Source organism: Haliotis rufescens, unplaced genomic scaffold, assembly GCF_023055435.1.
Source record: "Haliotis rufescens isolate VD_foot unplaced genomic scaffold, xgHalRufe1.0.p SCAF_4, whole genome shotgun sequence".
In the NCBI taxonomy this organism is placed as follows: domain Eukaryota; kingdom Metazoa; phylum Mollusca; class Gastropoda; order Lepetellida; family Haliotidae; genus Haliotis; species Haliotis rufescens.
In genome coordinates, this window is record NW_025964112.1 from 35,690,568 (window position 1) to 35,714,776 (window position 24,209).

The following is a 24,209-nucleotide window of genomic DNA, read 5'->3' on the forward strand; positions in this document are numbered from 1 at the left end:
ATTAATTGAGAATGATTTAAATTACTTGGGTATAGAAGTGAATGTGAACATATTCGATATATTATAAAAAAATTATTCTAATATTACACCTCGTATATCACAGTGCATTATATGTGATTGTTTAAAAAAGATATTGACAGAGACAGAGCGACACGTCACAAAAGAAGGGTGGTGTGACAACTCAGTTACCAGAATGATGGTGTGACAACTCATTTACCAGAAGGGTGGTGTGACAACTCAGTTACCAGAAGGATGGTGTGACAGCTTAGTAAGCAGAAGGATGGTGTGACAACTCAGTTACCTGAAGGATGGTGTTACAACTCAGTTACCAGAAGGATGGTGTGACAACTCATTTACCAGAAGGATGGTGTGACAACTCAGTTACCAGAAGGATGGTGTGACAACTCAGTTACCAGAAGGATGGTGTGACAACTCAGTTACCAGAAGTATGGTGTGGCAACTCAGTCACCAGAAGGGTGGTGTGACAACTCAGTTACCAGAAGTATGGTGTGACAACTCAGTTACCAGAAGTATGGTGTGACAACTCAGTTACCAGAAGGATGGTGTGACAACTCAGTTACCAGAAGTATGGTGTGACAACTCATTTACCAGAAGGATGGTGTGACAACTCAGTTACCAGAAGGATGGTGTGACAACTCAGTTACCAGAAGTATGGTGTGACAACTCATTTACCAGAAGGATGGTGTGACAACTCAGTTACAACTCGTCTGTGAACGGTATACTATCCCAAGCTGTTAATGTGGCAGTTAGGTATCGATGGCGTAGATGCATCAACCAAATATGGTTGTCTTGTTCCCATGACGTCACATGTTGACGACAGGTTCGTGGCAAGTCATGAGTGTTTCAGTGCTGTAGGTAACGTCTCGAAAGAGATGATATTGTGTTCCGATGAACATTAATATGTCTGGCACCTTTGTTCTGCGCCACTCCTATTTGCAGCATACCCAGGTCGCATATACTTTTCAGCAATTCGTGTAAGCATTATTTACTGTTAAACTAAAATGTTTTTATGAGCACCTGATAGCTGAACAGTCACCGTGTGCTGTTCATATTCTAAAACCACGAATGTGAGCACCGTGCTCCCATCCATTACCATGCAAAATATGAATCACGACCTTGAAGTCAAGGAGATGTCATGAATATGTGTTGAAATGTGCATTATTGAGTTTCAGAATAAATGTATGTTTTATTGAACTTAATGTGAAGCACAGTTTCTTTTTTCCGTTTGTATATATCGATCATGTCAACCTGTATCTGATGTTTCGCAAGGTCTGCAGGACATGTGACATCGAACCTTTCCAATTTTCTTTCCTATGAGTGGTCCAAAGTATTCAAGGTGGATGACCTTATGTCACTTGAATCTTCTGAACATAGATATCACACACCTGGGAACAACAGAGATGTTAGAAAATAGAGGACTATCAATCAAGAGAACCACAAGTTCTTTATCCAGAGTACGAGTTGAAATAGCACTTGAGCTTACTGTTAATGTCGATGCAGCTTCAAGGATGACTGGACTTTCTTCGTTCATACTATCACGTTCATATCTGCCCACACAAGATGGGTGATAACTCGTCCTTTAAGAAGTGCAGTTGTGTCAGGTCTTCTTAAGATGGCTTGTCTTGACGGAAGTATGAAACTTCATAGGAGCAAAGGCTATCTCATGTTGTGGGAGATCGATAGGATGTTGAGAAACTTCTCAATGCACTAGAAAATAGTTTGAATCCATTCAGTGAAGCATGTCTCAACTCCAACCTCTAGTGTTTCAGTTCTGGAAAGGCTTTGCCAGATGGAATAGTCAGTTACCTTCTTTCTGTGCAACAGGAAGGAGAAGAGTGGTCGAACAATTTGTTTCAGTGATCCTCTTCGGTTTGAAAAGCCTATCCAAGGTGTAAAGTCAAACATTTTGCTGTTGTAGCTGTGAAACATTCATGCACAGACAAAGATAAGAAGGTAAGTGGGCTTAAATGCACATGCGATCTGTTGGGAAGACTGCTGATTCTCAAACATCAACCTGCAAGATGTCTTTCATATCCCAAGACTCCAGAACCTATCTGCTTTGTGCACATGGTTGGCCATCTCAACAAGACTGACAAATCAAGGCGTCTGCACTATCTCAAAAAGAAGGTCGAGTATTACGAAACTGTCACTCTTGATATATGCATCATTGATGGGATGTTCTTTGTTCAATATTTCACGAATGTGCCGCTTTTGAACAAGGGTATTGCTCAAACAATGCTTATTGGACGTGTTGGGTTTGTGTGTCATACATACAAGTCCATCCATTAAGGATACTAAGAGGCAGATGCTTGGTCTGATGCCATGGGGGAAGATCCTCTCCAGACCGAACTAATTCCGTCAAGTATTTAGGTCTCCAATGTTCAAAAAAACGCTCCTGGGGTTTCTAGTAGAAGAATGGGCAAAAGATGCATATAATTTAATTTGTCAGGACATGAACTGTATGTTGTCATCGGCAGTATGTGTTGTGTTTTCACAGCCTACATTGGGAGTTGTCAGATTACTTGTTCCAAGGGTTGGCCATGAGTGAGTGAGTGATTTGGCTTTAACACCGCTTTTAACAGTATTCCAGTTACATCATGGCGTGTCAGCTTAATGTGGGAGGAAAGCCCGAAGTGGTGCAGGTCTCAGACGTTTACCACTTCGGTGAAACCCACGAGCACGGGTATGATGCTAACTAACCTAGAAACATAATCATAGGTTTCTGGCGTGCCCAAGAGACGCAACTCTGCACAGCAACGCCTTAGACGACTGGGCCACCCGTGCCCCGGGCTGGCCATGAAGAACAGATACAAGAATGATTTTTTATACATGCAAAAACGGGAGTGACTTGGGATCGCCAAGGATTTTAGTCAGAGCATCTGATACTGATATGCTGGTCCATCTATTGTTCCACCTGAAATGGATGAATGGTTCACAGGTAAGGATCGACACAGGAAATAGTAGTAAAAACACCAGATCCAACATTGATGTTAATGCAGCAGTTTAGGCTAGCTGTGAGGATATCTGTGATGCTTTTCCATCTTTCCATGCATTCATGAGTTGTATATATATGCCAGAAAAGGAAAATGTCATCGAAAGTATATGTTCACTGAGGCTATCACTATATTATGGAGCACTAGGTGCCCTTTCAGATGTCAACAAGGTCTGATTTTGTTCCTTTAAGGACAAATATGCACCTCGATCTAAATCAGGACCTCCGGAAAATTAAAGGGAGGTGATCCATGTTTCTTCTCCCCTTCCAAGAGTGTAATGCTGCAAAATCTCCACAGGGTTTACTATGTGTCGTCCATCTGACAGAAAGATCGTGGTGCGACCTGCATGTCTTGAGACACAGATAACGAGAACTGCGACTCGGACATTCAGTGAGGGACATGAGCAGACTGTAAGTTGCTGTGTGCATGATGAACAGTGATATCATTGATGAAAGAAATGAAATATATCACTAAATGGTGTACTTAAAGAAATTTGAAGCATGTTTCACGTACTACTCATGAATAATCGCGACAAAAGAAATATTTTGAAGGAGTCAACTTCTTTTGGTGTATAATAAACTGTAATAGTATTGAAATAGAAGCAATTATAGTTAACATTTCAGTAAGAAAATTATGCATTTTTACAATGTATTATGTGCTATGTCCCATATTAACAGAATCAACATTTGCCTTATAAATGTGTGGAATAGTTTGTTCATGAATCAAATTAAAAGTTGAAGTTTTACTAAAATGAACTTAAATTGTCATTATAACTGTAATTATTTTGCATAAATATATTCAAATTTGTTAGTTTACTGTTTTCATACAAAATATTTTCTTTTGAAGTTTGATTTAACACAGTACTTTACCTATTTTAGGTAAAACCCACATACCCTGATCAACTCTGAAAGCATGCTGTCACCCTCGGAAAAGAAAGTTCTGAGTCATGCCTTTAGTGCCCCTACCCCCAACACCATCCTCACCCCACCCCACCCCACCCCAACACCACCATCACCTCCACGCCCTACGGGCAATTTGGTCAAAATGTATTTTATAAGCCCAGACATAATGCTATTGTTAGGAGTATTCAAAACATAGGGACCTTTCAGGGTAAATAAACATACCCAATCTCTTTGACTAGCACCTTTGTGTACTAGTACTTTAATAATTATATATGTATATGGTCGCTGCTGTAACTTGTAACAAGTTGAAATATACTGCACATTATGACTAATATATCATAAATCATGTCCAAATATCTTTGTTTTAAGATTTTGTTGAAACATATTAGAGATAAAATATTTTATACATCTTGCAATGGATGAATTTTTCAACATGGATGCAACAGAGTACGGGTCACTGTGTTCAGGTGTTATTCCAAATGTCGGATCAGGTCATTTTCTTCTGCGATGGCTGTCTGTCTCTGAGCGTGAATGGACGTATTTTGCAGCTTGTGTCTGTATGAGTGTATGACTTGTGTTCAGGGTAAACACAGACATTCAAACACTGACACCATATACTCCCACTGAATTCGGTGAAGACTAACAGCACGTCGATGTAGGGGGCCGGTACGTGTGTTAGTACATGTACTAGGGAGGACTCAGGCACAAAGGTAGGTCCTAGTACGCTCCCACTGGGTATCGGGGCCACAGCAGGGTTACCGTTAGTATAATTAACATTGAATTTTGTGATTTAGAATTACTATGAGGCCGATTATAAGATATTCTTGGGTTGGGTGGTAGCCAAGAGCACAGTGCATGGTGTGATTCATCGCTTTAGAGAGAGAGGAAGTTCGAAAATCTTTCATTTTAATATTCCAGCTATATGACGGCGGTCTGTAAAATTTTATAATCAAGTCTGGACCAGACAATCCAGTGATTGACATCATGAGTATCGATCCACGCAATTGAGATAGTATTACGATGACATGTATCAACCAAGTCAGCGAGCCTGACCACCTGATCCCGTTAGTCGCCTTTTACGACAAGCATAGTCGCCTTTCACGACAGGCATGGGTTGCTGAAGACCTATTCTACACCGGATCTTCACGGGTTTATGGTCAGAGCTGAATCACGCGAGTTAATGATTTGAGTGATCAGGCTCACTGTGTACCTAGGGTGTGTGATGTTGCTCATAACATCAATCACTGGATTGTCTGATCATGACTCGATACATTACAGACCGCCGTCATATAACTGGAGTGCAGTGTTATAACAAACGTATCTAGAGGAAGAACACATACAACATAATCGTGATTTGTTATGTAATAAAATGTCTACAGTACAGACACTCGATGGATCATTTGCTGCACGGAAAGCGATTGGAGCGGCCAATAACGATAGTAAATTCAAGCACACTCAATAATAAAACTGCCATTGAAAACCTCTTTGTCTGAAATGTATATCATATGTGTGGCAGCTTCACTAAATGAATTGCGTAGATCGATGCACGTGGCGTCAAGCACTGAATTGTCTCAATACAATGTCTGGTCCAGAGTCGATTTTTCAAAGACAGCCGTCATATGAGTGAAATATATCTGAGTGCGGCGTTATACAACAAACAAACAAACAAATACTATATGAAAGTAAATAATGCATACTTCACACGTAAATCAGCCGGGACAATTAAAAACATACAAAAAGGAAAAAAAAGGCAGTGTTGGCAATTGTAGTTTCGAAACCTCCCTGCTTAGCCCGGCCCTACATGTCTGGACTTAGACTTCTGATGGGATTAGAGTTAGCTCCCCTGGTTGTTTATATGCTGTTGAGCTCGAAGTCCATATCAAAGGTGATTGTTGTTCTAGAAGCTGTAGGTGAAGTCCGTGATTGTGATATATAGGCTACACGTTTTCCACATTGAACATACGTTCTATAAAATTCGATATATATGTGTAAGTTGCTTTTGACTACGCCTGATGTGAATAATAACTTGTTAATCAGCTGTTGATGTGGAACTGGAAATGCAATGTCTGCATCTTTCTAACTCAACGCTCCACTGAAGTATGACGATCAACTAACACAGTTCGTGAACACACACACACACACAAACACACAGACACATTAAGCACCCCTTTCACGATCATTTGGGTCAGGTAGTCTACCCCTTAGCGATAAACACCCCTTTCACGATCATTTGGGTCAGGTAGTCTACCCCTTAGCGATAAACAGCCCTTCACGATCATTTGGGTCAGGTAGTCTATCCCTTAGCGATAAACACCCCTTCACTATCATTTGGGTGAGGTAGTCTATCCCTTAGCGATAAACACCCCTTCACTATCATTTGGGTGAGGTAGTCTACCCCTTAGCGATAAACAGCCCTTCACGATATCATTTGGGCCAGGTACTCTATCCCTTAGCGATAAACACCCCTTCACGATCATTTGGGTCAGGTAGTCTACCCCTTAGCGATAAACACCCCTTCACGATCATAAGGCCTAAAGGTTTGGCACCACTTCCCAACCAAACACTCCTTTACCATCCTTAGGGTTAGTTGTGTGGTATGGGTTAGCTTAGCAGAGAGACGCAATGGGTCCTAGATATAGGGTCATGTTTTGACTGTTAGGACCCCATCGTGGCTCTTGGCTAGGGTTAGCTACACTACCGTGCCCTAAGTTATGAGACTCTTGAGATGTCGTGAGTTTGGCAAGAAACCATTGCATTTGGTTCAGCGCATCTAACTTTCGACCCGCGAAATGTCATGATCTGAAATTTTGCCCACACATTGATGACGTCATCAAGTATCGCATGCCACATGCCTTGTTGTCGTCGGCTCCTTTTCTCATGATTTTTGCCACTGACTTTATGATGGGTCAGAGAAGGAATATTCTGTTGCCGGACAAAAGAGAAGTTATCATTGACCTGCATTTGAATGGTAAATCTTGCAAAAAAATAAGTCAGCTGTTAGATCTAGCCAAGAGCACAGTGCATGGTGTGATTCATCGCTTTAGCGAGAGACGAAGTTTGGAAAATCAGCCACGAACTAGTAGACCGAGGATTCTGAGCAACCGTGACAGAGGTGTGTTGATTCGTAGTGTCAAAGTCAATAGACAATCATCGCTTACAGATATTACTAATAACTTCAATGAAAACAGGCCTTTTATTGTTTCCAAATGAACTGTTCAGTGTGAAGTATATCGTGAAGGCTAGCACAGAAGGATTGTTCGCAAACACATCAGAATTTGAGAGGTCAACAGGAAAAAAGGAGTTTCTTGGTGCCGATCTAAACTGAGAACGCCAATTATTGGATTCTGTGATAAGGTGGTGTTTAATGATGAATCTAAGATAGAAATCGGGATTGACAACCGTATTAATGTGTGGAGAAAGGTGGGAGAAGACTGGTACCCAGGATTCCTCAGTCACCCCTTGGCAAATGTCTGAGTGTTATGCTTTGGGGATCCATAACGTTTGAGGCTGTGGGGACATTTACATTCCTAGAAGAGAGGGTAAATGCCCAGAAATATCAAGAAGTGTTGGAGGAAAATCTGTGGCCAGTAATTGCTTGACATTTTTCTAACAGTTCTTTCATCTTTCAAAATGACAATTCTCCCATTCACTGTGTACGGTCCATGGTCCATATAAAATTCAACAACTCAACAACCAAATTCAGTCACTCACGTGGCCGGCACAGTCTCCAGATATGAACATTATAAGAAAAAGAGGGTTGAAAACACATGTTCATGACATCGACGCTTACGAAGATCTTCAAGAAGAGATTCGTGACATATGGGAATCTTTGACTGTTGATTACATCAAGAGCTGATACATGAGCACTCCACGCAGGATTTTAAGAGTATACACTGTAAAGGGCTACATCACCAAATATTAGGTAGATCTATGTCCGTTTTATATTTTGTCTTTGGAGAGCAAAAACGAACTGAAGAAATTACACATCTGGGGTCATGACATCACTCAAGTGTCCATTACTTTCTGGCACAGTACTGTACCTCACATCTTTTCACGAATTAATTCAATGCAATTTAAGGAAAATCTGTACAATTTTTCAATATCACTTTTCGAGTTTGGTTGAGAAAATAGGCTTCAGAGCATGTGCATCAAGATGAACATTCAGTTACTGTTCACTGAGTAAACTGATTATATCGATATCTATGTTTTGCTCTATACACGTTGTGGTACATTGCTTTGCTAAGTTAACATCAAGTGGCATACCAGGCACCATACTAGACTATGATGGTTCCTGTTGATGTAATATGTAAAACTTAATGGAAATACAGGTGAACCTCAATACCTATAGTCAATATTTTACCACCTGTGTTTAGCAGAAAATATTCATAGGTTTACATATATGGCAGCCAGGAGTTACCTCCCTTATCCCAACAAGCACTTTCCTGAAAAAGATTTTACTGTGCCTGGCTTAGTGCTTTTTGTCAACAGACGGAGGCCAAGCCCGACATGTAGTCCAAGAAATAAAGTAATTGACTGCATATATATATACAAAATAAACATGTAGAACATGTACCATATTTCAGGCTAGAGCTGAGTCAATCTAGACTTGCCAGATCAGAATTGAGTTAACCCCTTTTTTAATTTTTTCTCTAGGGTCTGGGAGACAGACTAACAGTGGCCAAAAAATGTACAAATCTGAACCATGTTTGTAATAGGTACACATACGTACCATCCTTTATTATGAAAGTAAATAATATAAGCGTGGTTAGTGCATGGATTTGAATAGATGGGTAAGGACACTTGTTTCATGGTGAGAACGTTTTTTCTGCACATGGTTAAAAACACCTTGAAAGAATTTTTCATTCAATAAATACACTGTCATTTAATAGACACAGCGTTTTAACATGTCATTACATCAGTTAGATGTAATACAAATTAGATAGCTTATGAGCTTATCATGCTTATGATACAGTTAATTACAAGGGGTGATTACTCCTTGGTCATGTTGAAAGAATAAGTACTTACAAATAATATAATTGTAGTACAGGAACGGATGTCTTAATGTAATGTGCATGTCCGATTCAATAGATGTGATACGCAATAGCACACAAAAATATATTAGGATTTCCTGCCCTGTGTATGACACAAGGGTTCAAATGTCAACAGTCAGATGACCGCCTCCGTGTTCTAGTGGTAGAGCGTCCGTCCAGAGAGCGGAAAGTCGGGGGTCCAATCCCCAGCCATGTCATGCCAAGAGACATTAAAAGATGGTACTTGTTGTTACCCTGCCTGGCGCTCGGCATTAAGGGGCTAAGACAAGGACTGGTTGGCAGTGAGTCAGTATACTGTGTCTGAGTGGGGTATTCATGTTAAACTGTGACATGGTATCTTAGTGGACTAGGGGCGGTCGGGTAGCCTAGTGGTTAAAGCGTTCGCTCGTCACGTCGAAGACCCGGGTTCGATTCCCGACATGGGTACAATGTGTAAAGCCCATTTCTGGTGTCCCCCGCCGTGATATTGCTGGAATATTGCTAAAAGCGGCGTAAAACCATACTCACTCCACTCCACTTAGTGGACTAGCACTATAAATCAGCATCAGTCCGGACTAGTACAAGCAGACCCACACACACACACGTGCATGCTGGTCGCTATTTAAGTGCAATAATCTTGGATCTTTAAAACCATTTCACCTCACCTCACCGCCAAGTCAGATATGACAAGCATCTCAAATCTGTGTAAACAAATACAACAATAACATTGCTCAGTGCACGACACTTACACTGGTCCGCTGGTCCAAGTCAAGTATATTTTCTTAAGGACCAGTATAATTAAATAAATGGTGGTAGGATGGTCTAGTGTTATTTTGGTGACAGACAAAGTAATTTAAGTTTGTACGACTTTTGAAATCAGCAATATATCGAGTCTAAACTAAGCACTATTGTGTCTATTATGATCCAACAAGACCAGTAGATAGTTTTTGTTTTGGGGGGATTTCATATGGAGACGAGCTAGGTTTTTTTCCGCTTCATCCACAAATCCAGATTTTAATTTTTTTTAATTGTACATGTATTTGAATTTTTTTTAAAGGAAAAAACATTGCAACAGTGTAAATTTTGTGGCAGGCAATTTCTTCTTCTTTTTCCCAACAATCTGAAGCATAACTAGAGCTAGGTGTAATGCGTAGTCATCCGCTGGAGTAGTGTGTGGTGTAATGCGTTGTCATCCGCTGGAGTAGTGTGTGGTGTGATGTGTAGTCATCCCCTTGAGTAGTGTGTGGTGTAATGCTTAGTCATCACTGTGCGGGAGTGTGTGGTGTGATGCTAAGTCATCCGCTGGAGTAGTTTGTGGTGTGATGCTTAGTCATCACTGCGCCGGAGTGTGTGGTGTAATGCTAAGTCATCTGCTGGAGTAGTGTGTGGTGTAATGCTAAGTCATCACTGCGCCGGAGTGTGTGGTGTGATGCTAAGTCACCTGCTGGAGTAGTGTGTGGTGTAATGCTAAGTCATCACTGCGCCGGAGTGTGTCTTGTATTGCTAAGTCATCTCTGAGGCAGAATGTGAGGTGCAATGCTGTCATTATTGCGCCTGAGGGTGCACCTCTGTCTAACCCTTTAAATACTCATCGGCAGTACCCAGTCAAGCAGCTCCCTAGCCATAAAGTCTCGTGATCTCTGTATGTAGATGGTCATTCAAGTAATCATTCTTAATTATTACAAATGTGTTTCAGATTCAAGATGTATATAAAGATAATAATCATCAGCTTGCTCGTGTTGCTGTTTCAACATTGTGTCAAGATATAGTGAGTATTGTTTTGTTTTTCTCTGTGTGTAATATAGTTCTATGACTATGATGACCATGTACCCAAGGTACAAAATTCTTTCAGATCGCCTTTTTCTGGTGGGAGAGCGTAATGTCCAGGGTCCGATTCCCAAAAGGCATTACAAGGTGGTACTTGTTGTTACCCTGCCTTGTGCTAAGAGGCTTAAACAAGGACTGGTCGACTCGGAGTCAGTAGACTGTGTCTGAGTTTGGTACTCATGTTAAACTGCGGCTGTGGCCATATGGGTTTTCCAGTTGTGATTTAGAAACTATTCCCTCTTCTTTTTCAATAAGATTGAAAATACGCTTTTCTTTTTTCATATCTGGGGGCACGGGTGGCCAAGTCAACTAAGGCGCCGCGATTTGCTCTGCAGAGTTGCAACCCTTGGACTTGCCAGAAACCTATGATAGTGGATTCGAATCCCGGTTCGACCCGATTATGTTTCTAGGTTTGTCAGCACCATACCTGTGCTTATGGGTTTCACCGAAGTCTGAGACCTGCATCACTTCGGGCTTTCCTCCCACATTAATCTGACACGCCGCGATATAACTGTAATACTGTTAAAAGCAGTGTTAAACCCAACTCACTCACTGTAATATGCATTAGGCAGTATTTGATGTCGGTACAGTAGTCACACTGAGACCCCCATTGTTTATTACTGAGTGTCTCATGGACTTGCAAATGTAGAAACTGAAAAAAATCTCTGAGTTCCCCATCAATGGATAATGGAGACGATCAAATTTTAGAATGATTTGTGACATGTATTTCAAAATGAATGTCTGTTTCTTATTTCAGTTTCCTGATGGGTTTTAACAAGCATATATTCAACCATTACCCAGGCCCTTGTCATCAAGTGGAAGGAATGGGTATGGATAAATATTGGATCCTGTGGTATTTTCTTAAACAGCTTCTGTGAGTGATGGGGTTTTACACTGCTTTAAGTAATATACCAGTAATTTCAGGGCAGGGTACCCCAGACATAGGCTTCACACTGGGAGGGAAATCTTTCCGAGGCAAGGGAGTTAACTGACTGCAAAAGTCCACTTTCCACCTGTGCGCAACTACGCTGGAATTTAGTGGCTCGATCATAGTGTCTCCGGGGACTATTATAAAAGAACTGACTTACACTTTGTGTGAAATCATTGGAGTGAGGGCTACACTAAGAATATCAAAGTTTTCACAGAAATCTAAGAGCCAGCATTAGAAATTGACACTAGTCCTGTAGTCCTTGCCAAACTGCCCAATAGTTAAGGTATCATAAAGACTAGTAGAAATTTGCCATATTTAAGTGTTTTGCTGTATGTTATCATTATAGCGACTAGTGGACTAAACATGTTAGTTTCTACTGCTGAGAGCTTGTTTGTAAACCTACACATATTTTCACAATAGCCTTCACCTACGTCTCCAATGACACTCTTCTCGAGACTCGACCCGTGAAGATCCAGGGTAGAATAGGTCTTAAGCAACCCATGCTTGTCGTAAAAGGCGACTATGATAGTCATAAGAGGCGACAAAGGGGATTGGGTGGTCAGGCTTGCTGACTTGGTTGAAGCATGTCATCGATCCGAACTGCGTGGATTGATGCTCATGATATCAATCACTGGATTGTCTGGTCCAGACTTCATTATTTACAGACCGCCGTCATATAGCTGGAATATTGCTGAGTGCGGCGTAAAACAACAAACCAACCAACCAACCAACTTCTTGAGACTCACCATTGCCCAATGGTGTTAGGATTCCTCTTGTTCCCATCACATGGTCCAGACTTGATTATTTTAAAGGCCACTGTAATTTAGCTGGAATATTGCTGACTGCATCTTTTAACAACATTCATACACTCACTTGTTTATGTTTTTAGATTAGAAAATGGATTCCTGAAATCCTAAAATTAGCATTTTTACAGTTAAGGTGCTAATAATATGAACTCATCTGATAAAAAATGACCTAGCTTCTTAAATTTTGTAGATTTAGTGGACCATAAGAAGCCCTTGCCATACCTTGTCCTTTTAAATGTTTCCGATTAGAAAGTGACTCAGTTTTATGGGAGGGTTCATTGTGTTGAGTGGTGGATAGTCGGGACTTCAGCAACCCATACATGTCCCCATGAAGATCCAGGTTAGAATAGGACTTCAGCAACCCATACATGTCCCCATGAAGATCCAGTTTAGATTAGGACTTCAGCAACCCAGACATGTCCCCGTGAAGATCCAGGTTAGAATAGGTCTTCAGCAACCCATGCTTGTCGTAAGAGACGACTAACGGGATCGGGTGGTCAGGTTACCTGATTTGGTTCATCGTTTCCAAATTGCGTGAATCGCTGGTCATGATACCAATCACTGGATTCTCTTGTCCAGACTCGATTATTTACAGATTGCCGTTATATAGCTGGAATATTGCTGAGTGTGGTGTTAAAAAACAAGCAAACAAGCAAAGAAACAAACAAAAGTTTGAGGTGTGATGACACAATCAACCAAGTCACGTGTCTGACCACCCACTCCCTTTCATCACCGACCAGCATAGGTGCATATGCCCTATTGCAACTGGACTCCCCTCTTGTCCTGCCCAGTAATGTGTTTATGCATTCATACGCTGATGGACATTTCCTGTTATTTTTAGGTTTTGGATCAGAAGACATGCACATGTTGCCAAATGGGATGACATTTATTACATCAGTAAGTTTGTAAGTAGTTGTAAGTATTCAGGATTCAGGATTTATCTAGACCTGCTCAGGCCAACATTCGTCCATGAATCTTCTACAAACATCAAAAGAATGGTCAAAATGGAATTAAAAATGTCCCAATTCATGTTGATGTGATGATAACGATGTTACCCTGTATGTAGAGGTGACTTGTGTTTCACCAATAGGAGCAATAGAGAGGAAGAGTCATTAATGATTTGTTATACATTATTTCATTGCAATAGAAATGTTAATATCGCGACCGGGAGGCTTACTGACTCAGTTGATACATGTCGTATCCAAATTGTTTAGATCGATGCTCATGATAACAATCACTGGATTGTCTGGTCTACACTCGATTACTTACACACCGCTGGAATATTGCTGAGTATTGAGTTGAAATCAAACAAACACAGACAATCTTGAAATAGAATGTTAAAATACTTCTGAATTTTAGAAAATAGAAAATTTGTCTGTCAAGGGCACTCAGTTTGAAATCCTAGATAAATCCCTGACATATCAAGAATATGCAGTGAAGAATTGCATCTCTTTGGTTAAATACTGTAGGGGTAGAATGTTCTTTGCCTTTCCCTGTTAGGCATAAGAAGGAATTATATATATAATTCTTTTGCATTTGATTGTGTTTTTGCCTCATGCAGGACTTGTGTTGGGGGTATCAGGTTGTTTTTCTCTTTTCTCAACATATTGTTGGATACCATGGGCAGTTTTCAAGGGGAGGGAGAGGCAAAGGACATGCCTCCCTAGAGCAATGTGTTTCTTTCAATAATTTATTAGTAGTATTTTTACCTTAAGCTTATGGTTGCAGGGTTTCCGACAATCTGAAAACCCACGACACTTTGAGAAGTTTTATGCACAAAACAACATCAAGGGGAGGATCTACTTGTTCAACATGAAGAACCCCAGGAAGGTGGTGCAGGAGATGACGCTGACGTCCACGGAGGACTTTGACAAGGACAAGCTGCAGCCGCACGGCATCAGTGCTTGGGAGGACAAGACGTCAGGTGAGTTTAGGGTGTCGTGTTGATGTACAGGATATATACTTAATCTCACGGCATCAGTGCTTGGGAGGACAAGACGTCGGGTGAGTTTAGGGTGTCGTGTTGATGTACAGGATATATACTTAATCTCACGGCATCAGTGCTTGGGAGGACAAGACGTCGGGTGAGTTTAGGGTGTCGTGTTGATGTACAGGATATAAGGTCCAGTCTCACGGCATCAGTGCTTGGGAGGACAAGACGTCGGGTGAGTTTAGGGTGTCGTGTTGATGTACAGAATATAAGGTCCAGTCTCACGGTAAGATTAGGTTGCCGTGTTGATGTACAGGAAATATACTTAATCTCACGGCATCGGTGCTTGGGAGGACAAGAAGTCCCTGCTCTGTAATGAACAATATGATTCCCAGTTCTGTAAAGAACATTACGCGAATCCCCTTTCTGTAATGAAGAATATGAATCCTTTTCCAGTAAAGAACATTATATGAATCCATGTTCTGTAAGTCAGCAGTTAGAAGGTATTAGAACAAGTCACTATGGGCAGCAGCTTTTTTATTCTTTCTCACATGTAGCTGTTGAAGTTTATTAACATGACAAGGCTTAACTACAGTACATATTTCTGTATGATTTTGTTGACAAAATATCAAATTAATTTCCTCTCAGGCACAGTGTACCTATTTGTTGTCAACCATGAACGGGATGGACAGGAGAAGATCGAGAAATTCCAGGTGTTGTTTGATAAACTTGCACTGCAGCATGTGAAATCCTACTACGGTGATCCAACACTGAAACAGTAAGTATTGTTCTCGTAACACATGGGACACCTCAACTATCACCAACCTCAAACTTTATGGATAACAACTTCTGGTTTATTGCATAAAGCGACGTTCCAGTGTAGATATGCAATAAGCCAGAAGTTATTTCCATAATGTTTTACATTTTCTTATTTATTCAAGAACTTCTTGAATGCCAATTAAACAGGGTCACACTTTTTAAATTTTATGGTTCACAGTATTATTCTAGCTTTTCCACACCTGGATTGCTTGAATAGACCATGATTGATCACACCTTCATAGCTTGAATAGAAGACAGACCACATCTGGATTGCGTAAATAGATCATGATTGATCACACCTGGATTGCTTAAATAGATCATGATTGATCACACCTGGATTGCTTAAATAGATCATGATTGATCACACCTGGATTGCTTAAATAGATTATGACAAGCCACGCCTGGATTGCTTGAATAGATCATGACAGACCACACATGGATTGCTTGAATAAATCATGATTGATCACACCTGGATTGCTTGCATAGACCATGATTGTTCACACCTAGATTGCTTGAATAGACCATGATTGATCACACCTGGATTGCTTGAAAAAAAGACTGTGTACACATAGATTTTGTGAATAGATAACAGATCACACCTGGATTGCTTGAATAGACCATGATTGTTCACACCTAGATTGTTTGAATAGACCATGATTGTTCACACCTAGATTGTTTGAATAGACCATGATTGATCACACCTGGGTTGCTTGAAAAAAAGACTGTGTACACATGAATTTTGTGAATAGATGACAGATCACACCTGGATTGCTTGAATGGACCATGATTGATCACACCTAGATTGTTTGAATAGACCATGAATGATCACACCTGGATTGCTTGAATAGACCATGATTGATCACACCTGGATTGCTTGAATGGACCATGATTGATCACACCTGGATTGCTTGAATGGACCATGATTGATCACACCTGGATTGCTTGAATAGACCATGATTGATCACACCTGGATTGCTTGAATGGACCATGATTGATCATACCTGGATTGCTTGAATGGACCATGATTGATCACACCTGGATTGCTTGAATGGACCATGACAAATCTCACTTGGATTACTTTTGGCATAGATAATATAAAAGTATAGGTTAACAGCAAGAAATCATAGAAGAGGTAACTGAAACATATTTATCTGAAACATGTTATTCTTCTCGCAGGGTAAATGACATTGTTGCCACCAGTGAAGACAGCTTCTTCTACACCAACTACCTGACAACTTCGAGCTACATTGGCCGGATACTGGAAACCCTTGCCCTGATGCCGTGGGCAGATGTGGGCTACTTCGATGGTACCGCATATCGCATAGTGGCTGACGGGATCATGATGGCTAATGGTATTCATATGTCCAGAGATGGAAGGTGAGAACATCCTTGGTTGTTGTTAAGGAATCTTCGAAATTGTAAATGGTAGAATTGGCAGTCCGGTTTAAAAGCTACCTGTGTGGTCTGGCTCTTTACCAAAGCCATCTCACCTTATTTTATGTGAGTGAGTATGGTTTAGGCTTTTTTTTTAGCAATATTCCAGCAAAATCACAGGGGAGAAAACCAGAAATAGGTTTTACACATTGTTCCCATGTGGGGAATCGAACCTGGGCTTTTGGTGTGACGAGCAAACACTTTAACCACTAGGCTACCTCACCCCCCCTTATTTTATGTTATATGTGTTATCTTATATCAGTGATCCATATCCTTCCCTTCGTTACAGGTTCGTGTATGTTGTTGCCAGTTTGGGCCATGAGTTGAGGATATACGAGAGAAGAAACGATAACTCTTTACACTTGAGAGAGGTAGGTTCAACCTTTGGATCAGTTGGGAGAAAATACTTAACTCAGCAATATGTATATTTGCCACAACACATGTCTAGTGTGTGAAGATACTGGGCATAGAAGAAGGTGTCAGGAATGATCCCAGGTGTAACAGTGGCTGTGGAATCTGATTGGTCAGATGCATGGATCAGATCCTCATAACTGTCAGTACAGATCATGGAAGAGCCCCTTCAATGTAGTGCTGTTACCAGCACCACCAGTCAGCTAGAGAATGAGTTTACTGTGTGGTAACAGTCCAGTAATAAGAGACCGCCTCCATAGTCTAGTGGTAGAGCTTCGGGCCAGACCGTGGAAGGTCTGGGTTTCAATCCCATGCTGCGTCATACCAAAAGATGTTAAAAGATGGTACTTGTTGTTACCCTGCCTGGCACTTGTTATTAAGGGGCTAAAACAACGACTGGTCGGCTCGGAGTATAATGTGTCTGAGTGGGGTATTCATGTTAAACTGCGGCATGGTATCTCAGTGTGCTAGCACTATAAATCTGCATCAGTCCGAACTAGTACAAGTAGCTACACGCTCACGTACATGCATGTCGCTATATCAGTGCAATAATCTTGGACGTGATGTGGTCCAGACTCGATTATTTACAGACCGCTGTCATATAGCTGGAATATTGCAGAGTGCGGTGATAAACAACAAACCAACCAACCAACATTAAACCCCATTTCAACTCACCTCCAATAATAAGAAAAGACAAATGCAACAAAACCCCATCGAAATGCCTATGTCTGTATTGAATATTATTTTTTGTTTAATTAACACAATACTGCTATGGTGCTTAGTTGTGTTCAGACAATGTGTACCACTCACAATAGAATTCATTCATTTATGTATATAATGATCCAATGTTGAATCACTAAGCTGAGTTTATATCTCATGTTGGTAATATGCAATACGCTTCAACATTATCCTATTTTGGCAGTTGCATCATGAAAAAATAAAGGAAAAATATATTTACAGCCTGTATTTCTAAAAGTGTATGTTCTTTTTTTTGCCAGATCTATCCCCTTCACTCAGCTCCTGACAATATTATAGTTGATCCTGTCACAGGCGACCTCTACATAGGGCTCCACCCCATTGGCTACCAGTGTATGGCTCACCTCGACGACCCTTCTGTCAGGGCACCGTCACAGGTAATTATAACCTTTGATGATAGAGTCAGGTTAGCTTTACAGGTGTGGTATGCAATGTCAGATCTGTAGGCATTGTTGGTAGAATAGGTCCACAGTACCCCTGCTATTTATGGTAGGTCCCTATTTTAGGTCCCGAGTACCTCTGACTTTTATTGTTAGGTAGAATAGGTCCCCACTACCTCTGACTTTTATTGTTATTTAGAAGAGGTCCACAGTATTCCTGACTTCCATTTTTAGGTAGAATAGGTCCCCAGTACTTCTGACTTTTATTGTCAGGTAGAATAGGTCCGCAGTACCCCAGACTTTTATTGTTATTTGGAATAGGTCCCCAGTACCCCTGACTTTTATTGTTGGGTAGAATAGGTCCGCAGTACCCCAGACTTTTATTGTTATTCAGAATAGGTCCCCAGTACCCCTGACTTTTATTGTTATTTAGAATATGTCCCCAATATCTCTGACGTTTATTGTTATTTGGAATAGGTCCCCAGTACCTCTGACTTTTATTGTCAGGTAGAATAGGTCCGCAGTACCCCAGACTTGTATTGTTATTTGGAATAGGTCCCCAGTACTTCTGACTTTTATTGTCAGGTAGAATAGGTCCGCAGTACCCCAGACTTGTATTGTTATTTGGAATAGGTCCCCAGTACCTCTGACTTTTATTGTCAGGTAGAATAGGTCCGCAGTACCCCAGACTTGTATTGTTATTTGGAATAGGTCCCCAGTACTTCTGACTTTTATTGTCAGGTAGAATAGGTCCGCAGTACCCCAGACTTTTATTGTTATTCAGAATAGGTCCCCAGTACCCCTGACTTATATTGTTGGGTAGAATAGGTCCCCAGAACCTCTGAATTTATTGTAGGGTATTGTAGACTTTCAAGGCTGGGTAGAATAGATCTCCAGTTGCCCAGATTGGTGTGTCAGGTCAGACTAAGCATTATATTGTATGGAGCATACATTTAAACACACACTAATCTGTCTACACAAAGATAAGATCATTGCCTAAGATGCAGTTGTTTATTATGTCAGCCTGGTCATCTTTAAGATGCAAATAAAATGAAAGACATGCCAGTAATCTATTTAAGGCTAAAAAAAATAATAGTCTTGGTTGTCAGGCACTGCCCACATCATCATAAAGTTTGCTGCATGTTTTGTTTTTATTTCCATTTATAAAAACAGTAGTCAAATTCTGTATTCCAGTATTTTATTCATCAAGGAATACATTTATGTAGGGAGGCCCTTTCCCAGGTTGATTGTACACAATTGTATATTTGGTTACACTACTGTTTATTTGCTCACATACTAGTTTGAACAACCAAAAGAAAAAAAAAGACACCAACCACCCGCACCATATTTTTAAAATCCATTGCCTGAGAACCAATTCTTTTATTTTTCTAAGCCTAAGAAAACATTTTTATGAATGTCAACTTCTCTTTTATGAGGAACACAAGGTTTCGGAGCATATAAATAAGTAGTAAAGAAGCTGACGTCCATAAATTCTCATCCTTATGTGTATCACTTCTAAATGCCCTTCAAAGACGTGATAATCTATTTAAACAAAACACTCTTGTAGTGGAGATGTGTTTCAAACCTTACTTTTTGTTTCAGGTCCTGCAGATCAAGCTGAAAGATGGTTCTGTGTCCTCTGTGACAGAACTGTTCGTTGATGACGGAAACCTGATATCAGCTTCAACTGTGGCAACTGTTTACAACAAGAAGATGCTGATTGGCTCTTTCCTCGACAAGCTTGTTTATTGTGATGTTGACGTGCCTCTCTAGAAATGTGACTGAAACTGCATTCCATTCTGATATTTTTTTTATCCTTTCGAAATATTGACTAAGTTTTTTGCTCATAGGTTGGGGTTGGAAAAAAAAGGATTTTACATTCAAAAGTCTATATTTTGTCTATGACTTAAGTGTTATACATTCATTGACTTGTTTGTGTACATATTATGTTTGCTATCTAATTCTTTGGAATTACGCTCCTTATTAATCTGCAAATCTCACACAGCAGCCATAATTTATTAATAATGGACTCAGTTTCATTTATTGATCAGTTTCCTCATCTCCCATGCCTCAAGCTCTAGATGTGAAAAGACGGGTGTTCCATGACATTCCTCCTCGTGCATAATAGTAGCATTACCTTGACTCTTGTCTCTTTCTACAAAAGATCAGGAAGATATTTCCAGTTATTTACGTTTATATTTGATTTTAAGTGCCAGATTTATATACATGTAAGTGTACTTTGTTGTGCATCTGTAAGACAAAGACTATTTGGAATACACATCTATCTCAAATGTTGGTGCAAGTTTTTAGAAAATGAAAACGTTTGTGGTGTGAACCATATTTGCTCAAACTGAAAAGTATGTGACTTTTACCTGTATTATACACAAGTGAAGATTTAATGCAAGAAATATGTTTGTATTGCATATTGCATATGTACAGTATATGAATGTTCTGCATATTTCATATGAAAGGCATATGTCTGTTCTCTCAGGATTATTTTAAATACTGTAAATCTTGAAATTAACGTGAGCGTGAATTTAATGCGAAAAATGTGAGCGGTCTTTGCTTGCATTAATTAACTTCGCATTTCCAAAATAACCATCATTAATAAGACGGCCTCACTGCACGCTTTGGATAGCGGAAAAACCAACTTGAATATAAACACAAACACAAACACGGTTTATTGAGCAGCAGTTGTAACAAGTATATGACAATGTCATTCAAAGAATGGGAATTACACAATGGGCATCCGCTGAGTTATCACTGCTGGGGTCAAGAGTTCTACCCACTCGTGTCAAGCTTGTTGATACCTTCTCTGCATATCAATCAGTGAACTGTTGTTGGTTCAATTATTTTATTGCCTTTGAACTTCCTTAATGCCAGTCAACATATAAACTTTGTGTAAATTTTTATTGTTTTTACGGAAGTGCTCTACTCAGTGCTAATAAGTGGTGCTATTTGCTGTTTGATTGTATTAAGGTAAGGATATGCATCATTCCACTGGGGACAGGGTGGGGGGAGTCGCATTGATATTGAGTCGCATTTTAGGCTAGGGGTCAGCAGTCGTATTAATTTGGAGACGCATTTATTTTTAGATTTACAGTAATTGTATTAATGCAGATTGTTTTTCCAATCTGATTTCGATACGGACATGTATTATTTTCAAGTCCTTTTTTGACTTTCTTGACTTTTTTTTTTTTTCTTGGTATACATGGCTTGATGCATGTTATAATACAGTGTTCATATTTGTTGTGCTTAATGTATTATCCCCTGTGGATTCTGGGTTAGAACCTATGCTTGACATACAAAGATTAAATGACCCGTGAAGATCGGGGGTAGAATAGGTCTTCGGCAAACCATGCTTCCTGTAAGAGGCGACTATGCTTGTCATAGGAGCCGACTGACAGGATCGGGTGGTCGGGCTCACTGACTTGGTTGATGCGTGTCATTGTGTCCCATTTGTGTAGATCTATGCTCATGATGTCAATCACTGGATTGTCTGGTCCAGTCTCAATTATGTACAGACCGCCGTCATATAGCTGGAATATTGCCTAGTGCAACCTCTAACACCAAACAACAAGACAACCAAACAACAAAGATTAAATGTTGATGATCGGGTGATCAGGCTAGGTGACTTGTTTGACTGTTTGTCATCGTACCCTCAGGATTGGGTGTAGCTCATTATATCAATCTCTGGTTTGTCTTGTCAAGACTCAGTTATTTACAGGATGTTGTCATATTGTTAGAATAGTTTGACATTAAGCAACCTATGGAAAAATAAGTGCTGTGTTCTTTGTTATCTTCTTCTAGTTCAGTCGGACATATTGGCAAGAATGGCTCTGTAGACTAAAGTGATGGTAATCAATTACTGAGAGTTGTCCCCCTTACGCATGCCATTATCTGTTGTTTGTGTGTTCCGAATATATGTCTATATCATGGTCACTTTGAGGTGACACATCATAGCATAACTGAAATGCTGGTTTAAGAATTGTTGACCCCAATATCGGCTTATTGAGGATTGCCATGTCTGCTGATACAGTAAAATGATTGAAAATATGTGTATATATGTGTATACTTTTGTATATTTGTTAAGCATAACTGGTCATCTACCTACCATATTTTACTAGGTATTAGCTGACATCAGATATAGGCCAACCCCTAACTCAACCCTTGAAATCATGACCAATATATTTTCCTTTCAAAACGTCATATTTTGCCTATGTTTGTCTGACTTTGTCACCATTCTACCATGACAAAATTAAACAAGAACTATTGAAAGCTGGCCAAGATATCGAGGAATGCAGTATCAGTAAATCGACATTTGAATAGGTTGTTGATATGAATTAAGGAAACATAGTTGGTAGCCTTTGAACAAAGTATGGTACTGTATATGGTTAAACATCGGTTATTTACTTAAGAATAGTCTTTAACTTTGTGTGAGTTCAGTGGAGTATGAACCTTCAGAGAGTGAGGGCCAAACTGTACGAACGTCATTCAAGATTACTGCACTTTTATATTGCGATGTGCATGAACGCATGTGCATCTTCCCCGAGGCAAGGGCATTAACTGACTTTAAAAGTCCAGTTTCCACCCTTGCTGAACTTGGCTGGAATTTCCAGGCTCGATTGTAGCGCTACCAGTGGCTATTACGAGTTATGTCCCTTCTGTATTCCTCCTATTGACCAATCACATTCCACCTCTCATATTACTTGCATTTGCTTCAAGACATCAAGATGATCTGATTGATAATCAAGATCTATATTGTAATGCAATGGGTCTTACCTCGCGAAGTGCATCAAATCACGTGTGCACCTTGATTAAGAACATGAAAGAATTTGCAAAATATCTGTCTATGCCCAGTTGGTGGTACACACATTTGGCAAATCCTGCAGTCGACGTTGAAATCCATGTTGTTTATGAACCGAATGTCTTGTTTGTTACAGGATTTTGATTTGACAATGTGTAGCGGCCATAAAATTTCCGAGTCCCGTGATGGGATTCGAACCACGGACCTTCTGATCAGAGGTCGATCGCCTTGTCCACTTGACCAAAGAGGTTAACCCCGTCAGCAAGCTGACAAGGTTAGGATGTCATCTGTGGGATGACTCCACGCCCTGCTACTTGCTCCCCCGTCAACAGAAGGCACGTCCCGGGCCGCATAGTAGGGTACTGAGGCTTATTTTGCTCAAATCTTATATGAATGTGCTCAGCCCCACGTTGGGCGCCAATGTAGCGGCCATAAAATTTACGAGTTCCGTGATGGGATTCGAACCACGGACCTTCTGATCAGAGGTCGGACGCCTTGTCCACATGACCAAAGAGGTTAACCCCGTCAGCAGGTCAGCAAGCTGACAAGGTAAGGATGTCATCTGTGGGATGACTCCACGCCCTGCTACAAATGCATAGACTCGTTAGTCCCACCAAAATGTAACTCTATAATTGCAGCCTAGGTCTAAAGTCAGTTTCTTCCCTTGCCTCGGGAAGATGACGTGTGTGTGGCTGCTTGTACTAGTGCTTCACTCCCATCCTTAGTAAGCAGCTGGTAATAGGGCATGTAGACTTTTTATACTTTTCATGTCAAGATGTCACCATACAGAACTGTTGGTACATATTCATTTTCGATCAGTTGAGGATTGTTTGACTGTCGCCATTTTATTGTATAGCTTGTCCTTCGTAACAAAGTCCAGTCTTGAGGAAACTCAAGTGATGGATAGAATGCATGAATAATGTTTAATGAACATCTTATGGAAACAGTGCTCTGATTCACTGTTATCATGACCAGGAATGTACATATATGCAGAAGCTGTATTTTGGCCCAGCAAGTCCTTTTGGGTCTCTTCAAACTTTTATTGGCCTGTAATCCCATATCGTCCCCCAGGCCGTGCAATATGTGTGACCGGGGTGTATTTAGGACAGTTGTTTAATCCTTGTATGTATTGTGATACTTAAGTACTGATGCAGGACATCAA

General features: G+C 40.4%; 1 protein-coding gene across 3 annotated transcripts; it reads left to right on the top strand.

The window, feature by feature from the left end:
- The first annotated feature begins 4,428 nt into the window (after positions 1-4,428).
- Positions 4,429-21,189, top strand: LOC124149839 (serum paraoxonase/arylesterase 2-like). Of its 3 annotated transcripts, none has more exons than XM_046521634.2 (10): positions 4,429-4,626; positions 10,643-10,714; positions 11,531-11,601; positions 13,352-13,407; positions 14,239-14,434; positions 15,089-15,218; positions 16,436-16,636; positions 16,983-17,064; positions 18,103-18,237; positions 19,843-21,189. In XM_046521634.2, the coding sequence occupies exons 2-10, from the start codon at positions 10,650-10,652 to the stop codon at positions 20,011-20,013; spliced, it is 1,107 nt and encodes a 368-aa protein (XP_046377590.1). In that variant the 5' UTR covers positions 4,429-4,626; positions 10,643-10,649; the 3' UTR covers positions 20,014-21,189. The 3 variants fall into 3 exon arrangements, with proteins under 3 accessions (XP_046377590.1, XP_046377591.1, XP_046377592.1); XM_046521635.2 differs by lacking the exon at positions 4,429-4,626 and adding an exon at positions 5,761-5,801; XM_046521636.2 differs by lacking the exons at positions 4,429-4,626; positions 11,531-11,601 and adding an exon at positions 5,768-5,801.
- The last annotated feature ends 3,020 nt before the right edge of the window (positions 21,190-24,209 follow it).

What these genes read in the sequence shown, in the direction of transcription:
- LOC124149839 (XM_046521634.2), top strand. Translation starts at nt 10,650, where the DNA reads ATGTATATAAAGATAATAATCATCAGCTTGCTCGTGTTGCTGTTTCAA. An exon ending in CAACATTGTGTCAAGATATA is followed by an intron (nt 10,715 to 11,530) that starts GTGAGTATTGTT and finishes TTCTTATTTCAG; the next exon opens with TTTCCTGATGGGTTTTAACA. An exon ending in TTGGGAGGACAAGACGTCAG is followed by an intron (nt 14,435 to 15,088) that starts GTGAGTTTAGGG and finishes ATTTCCTCTCAG; the next exon opens with GCACAGTGTACCTATTTGTT.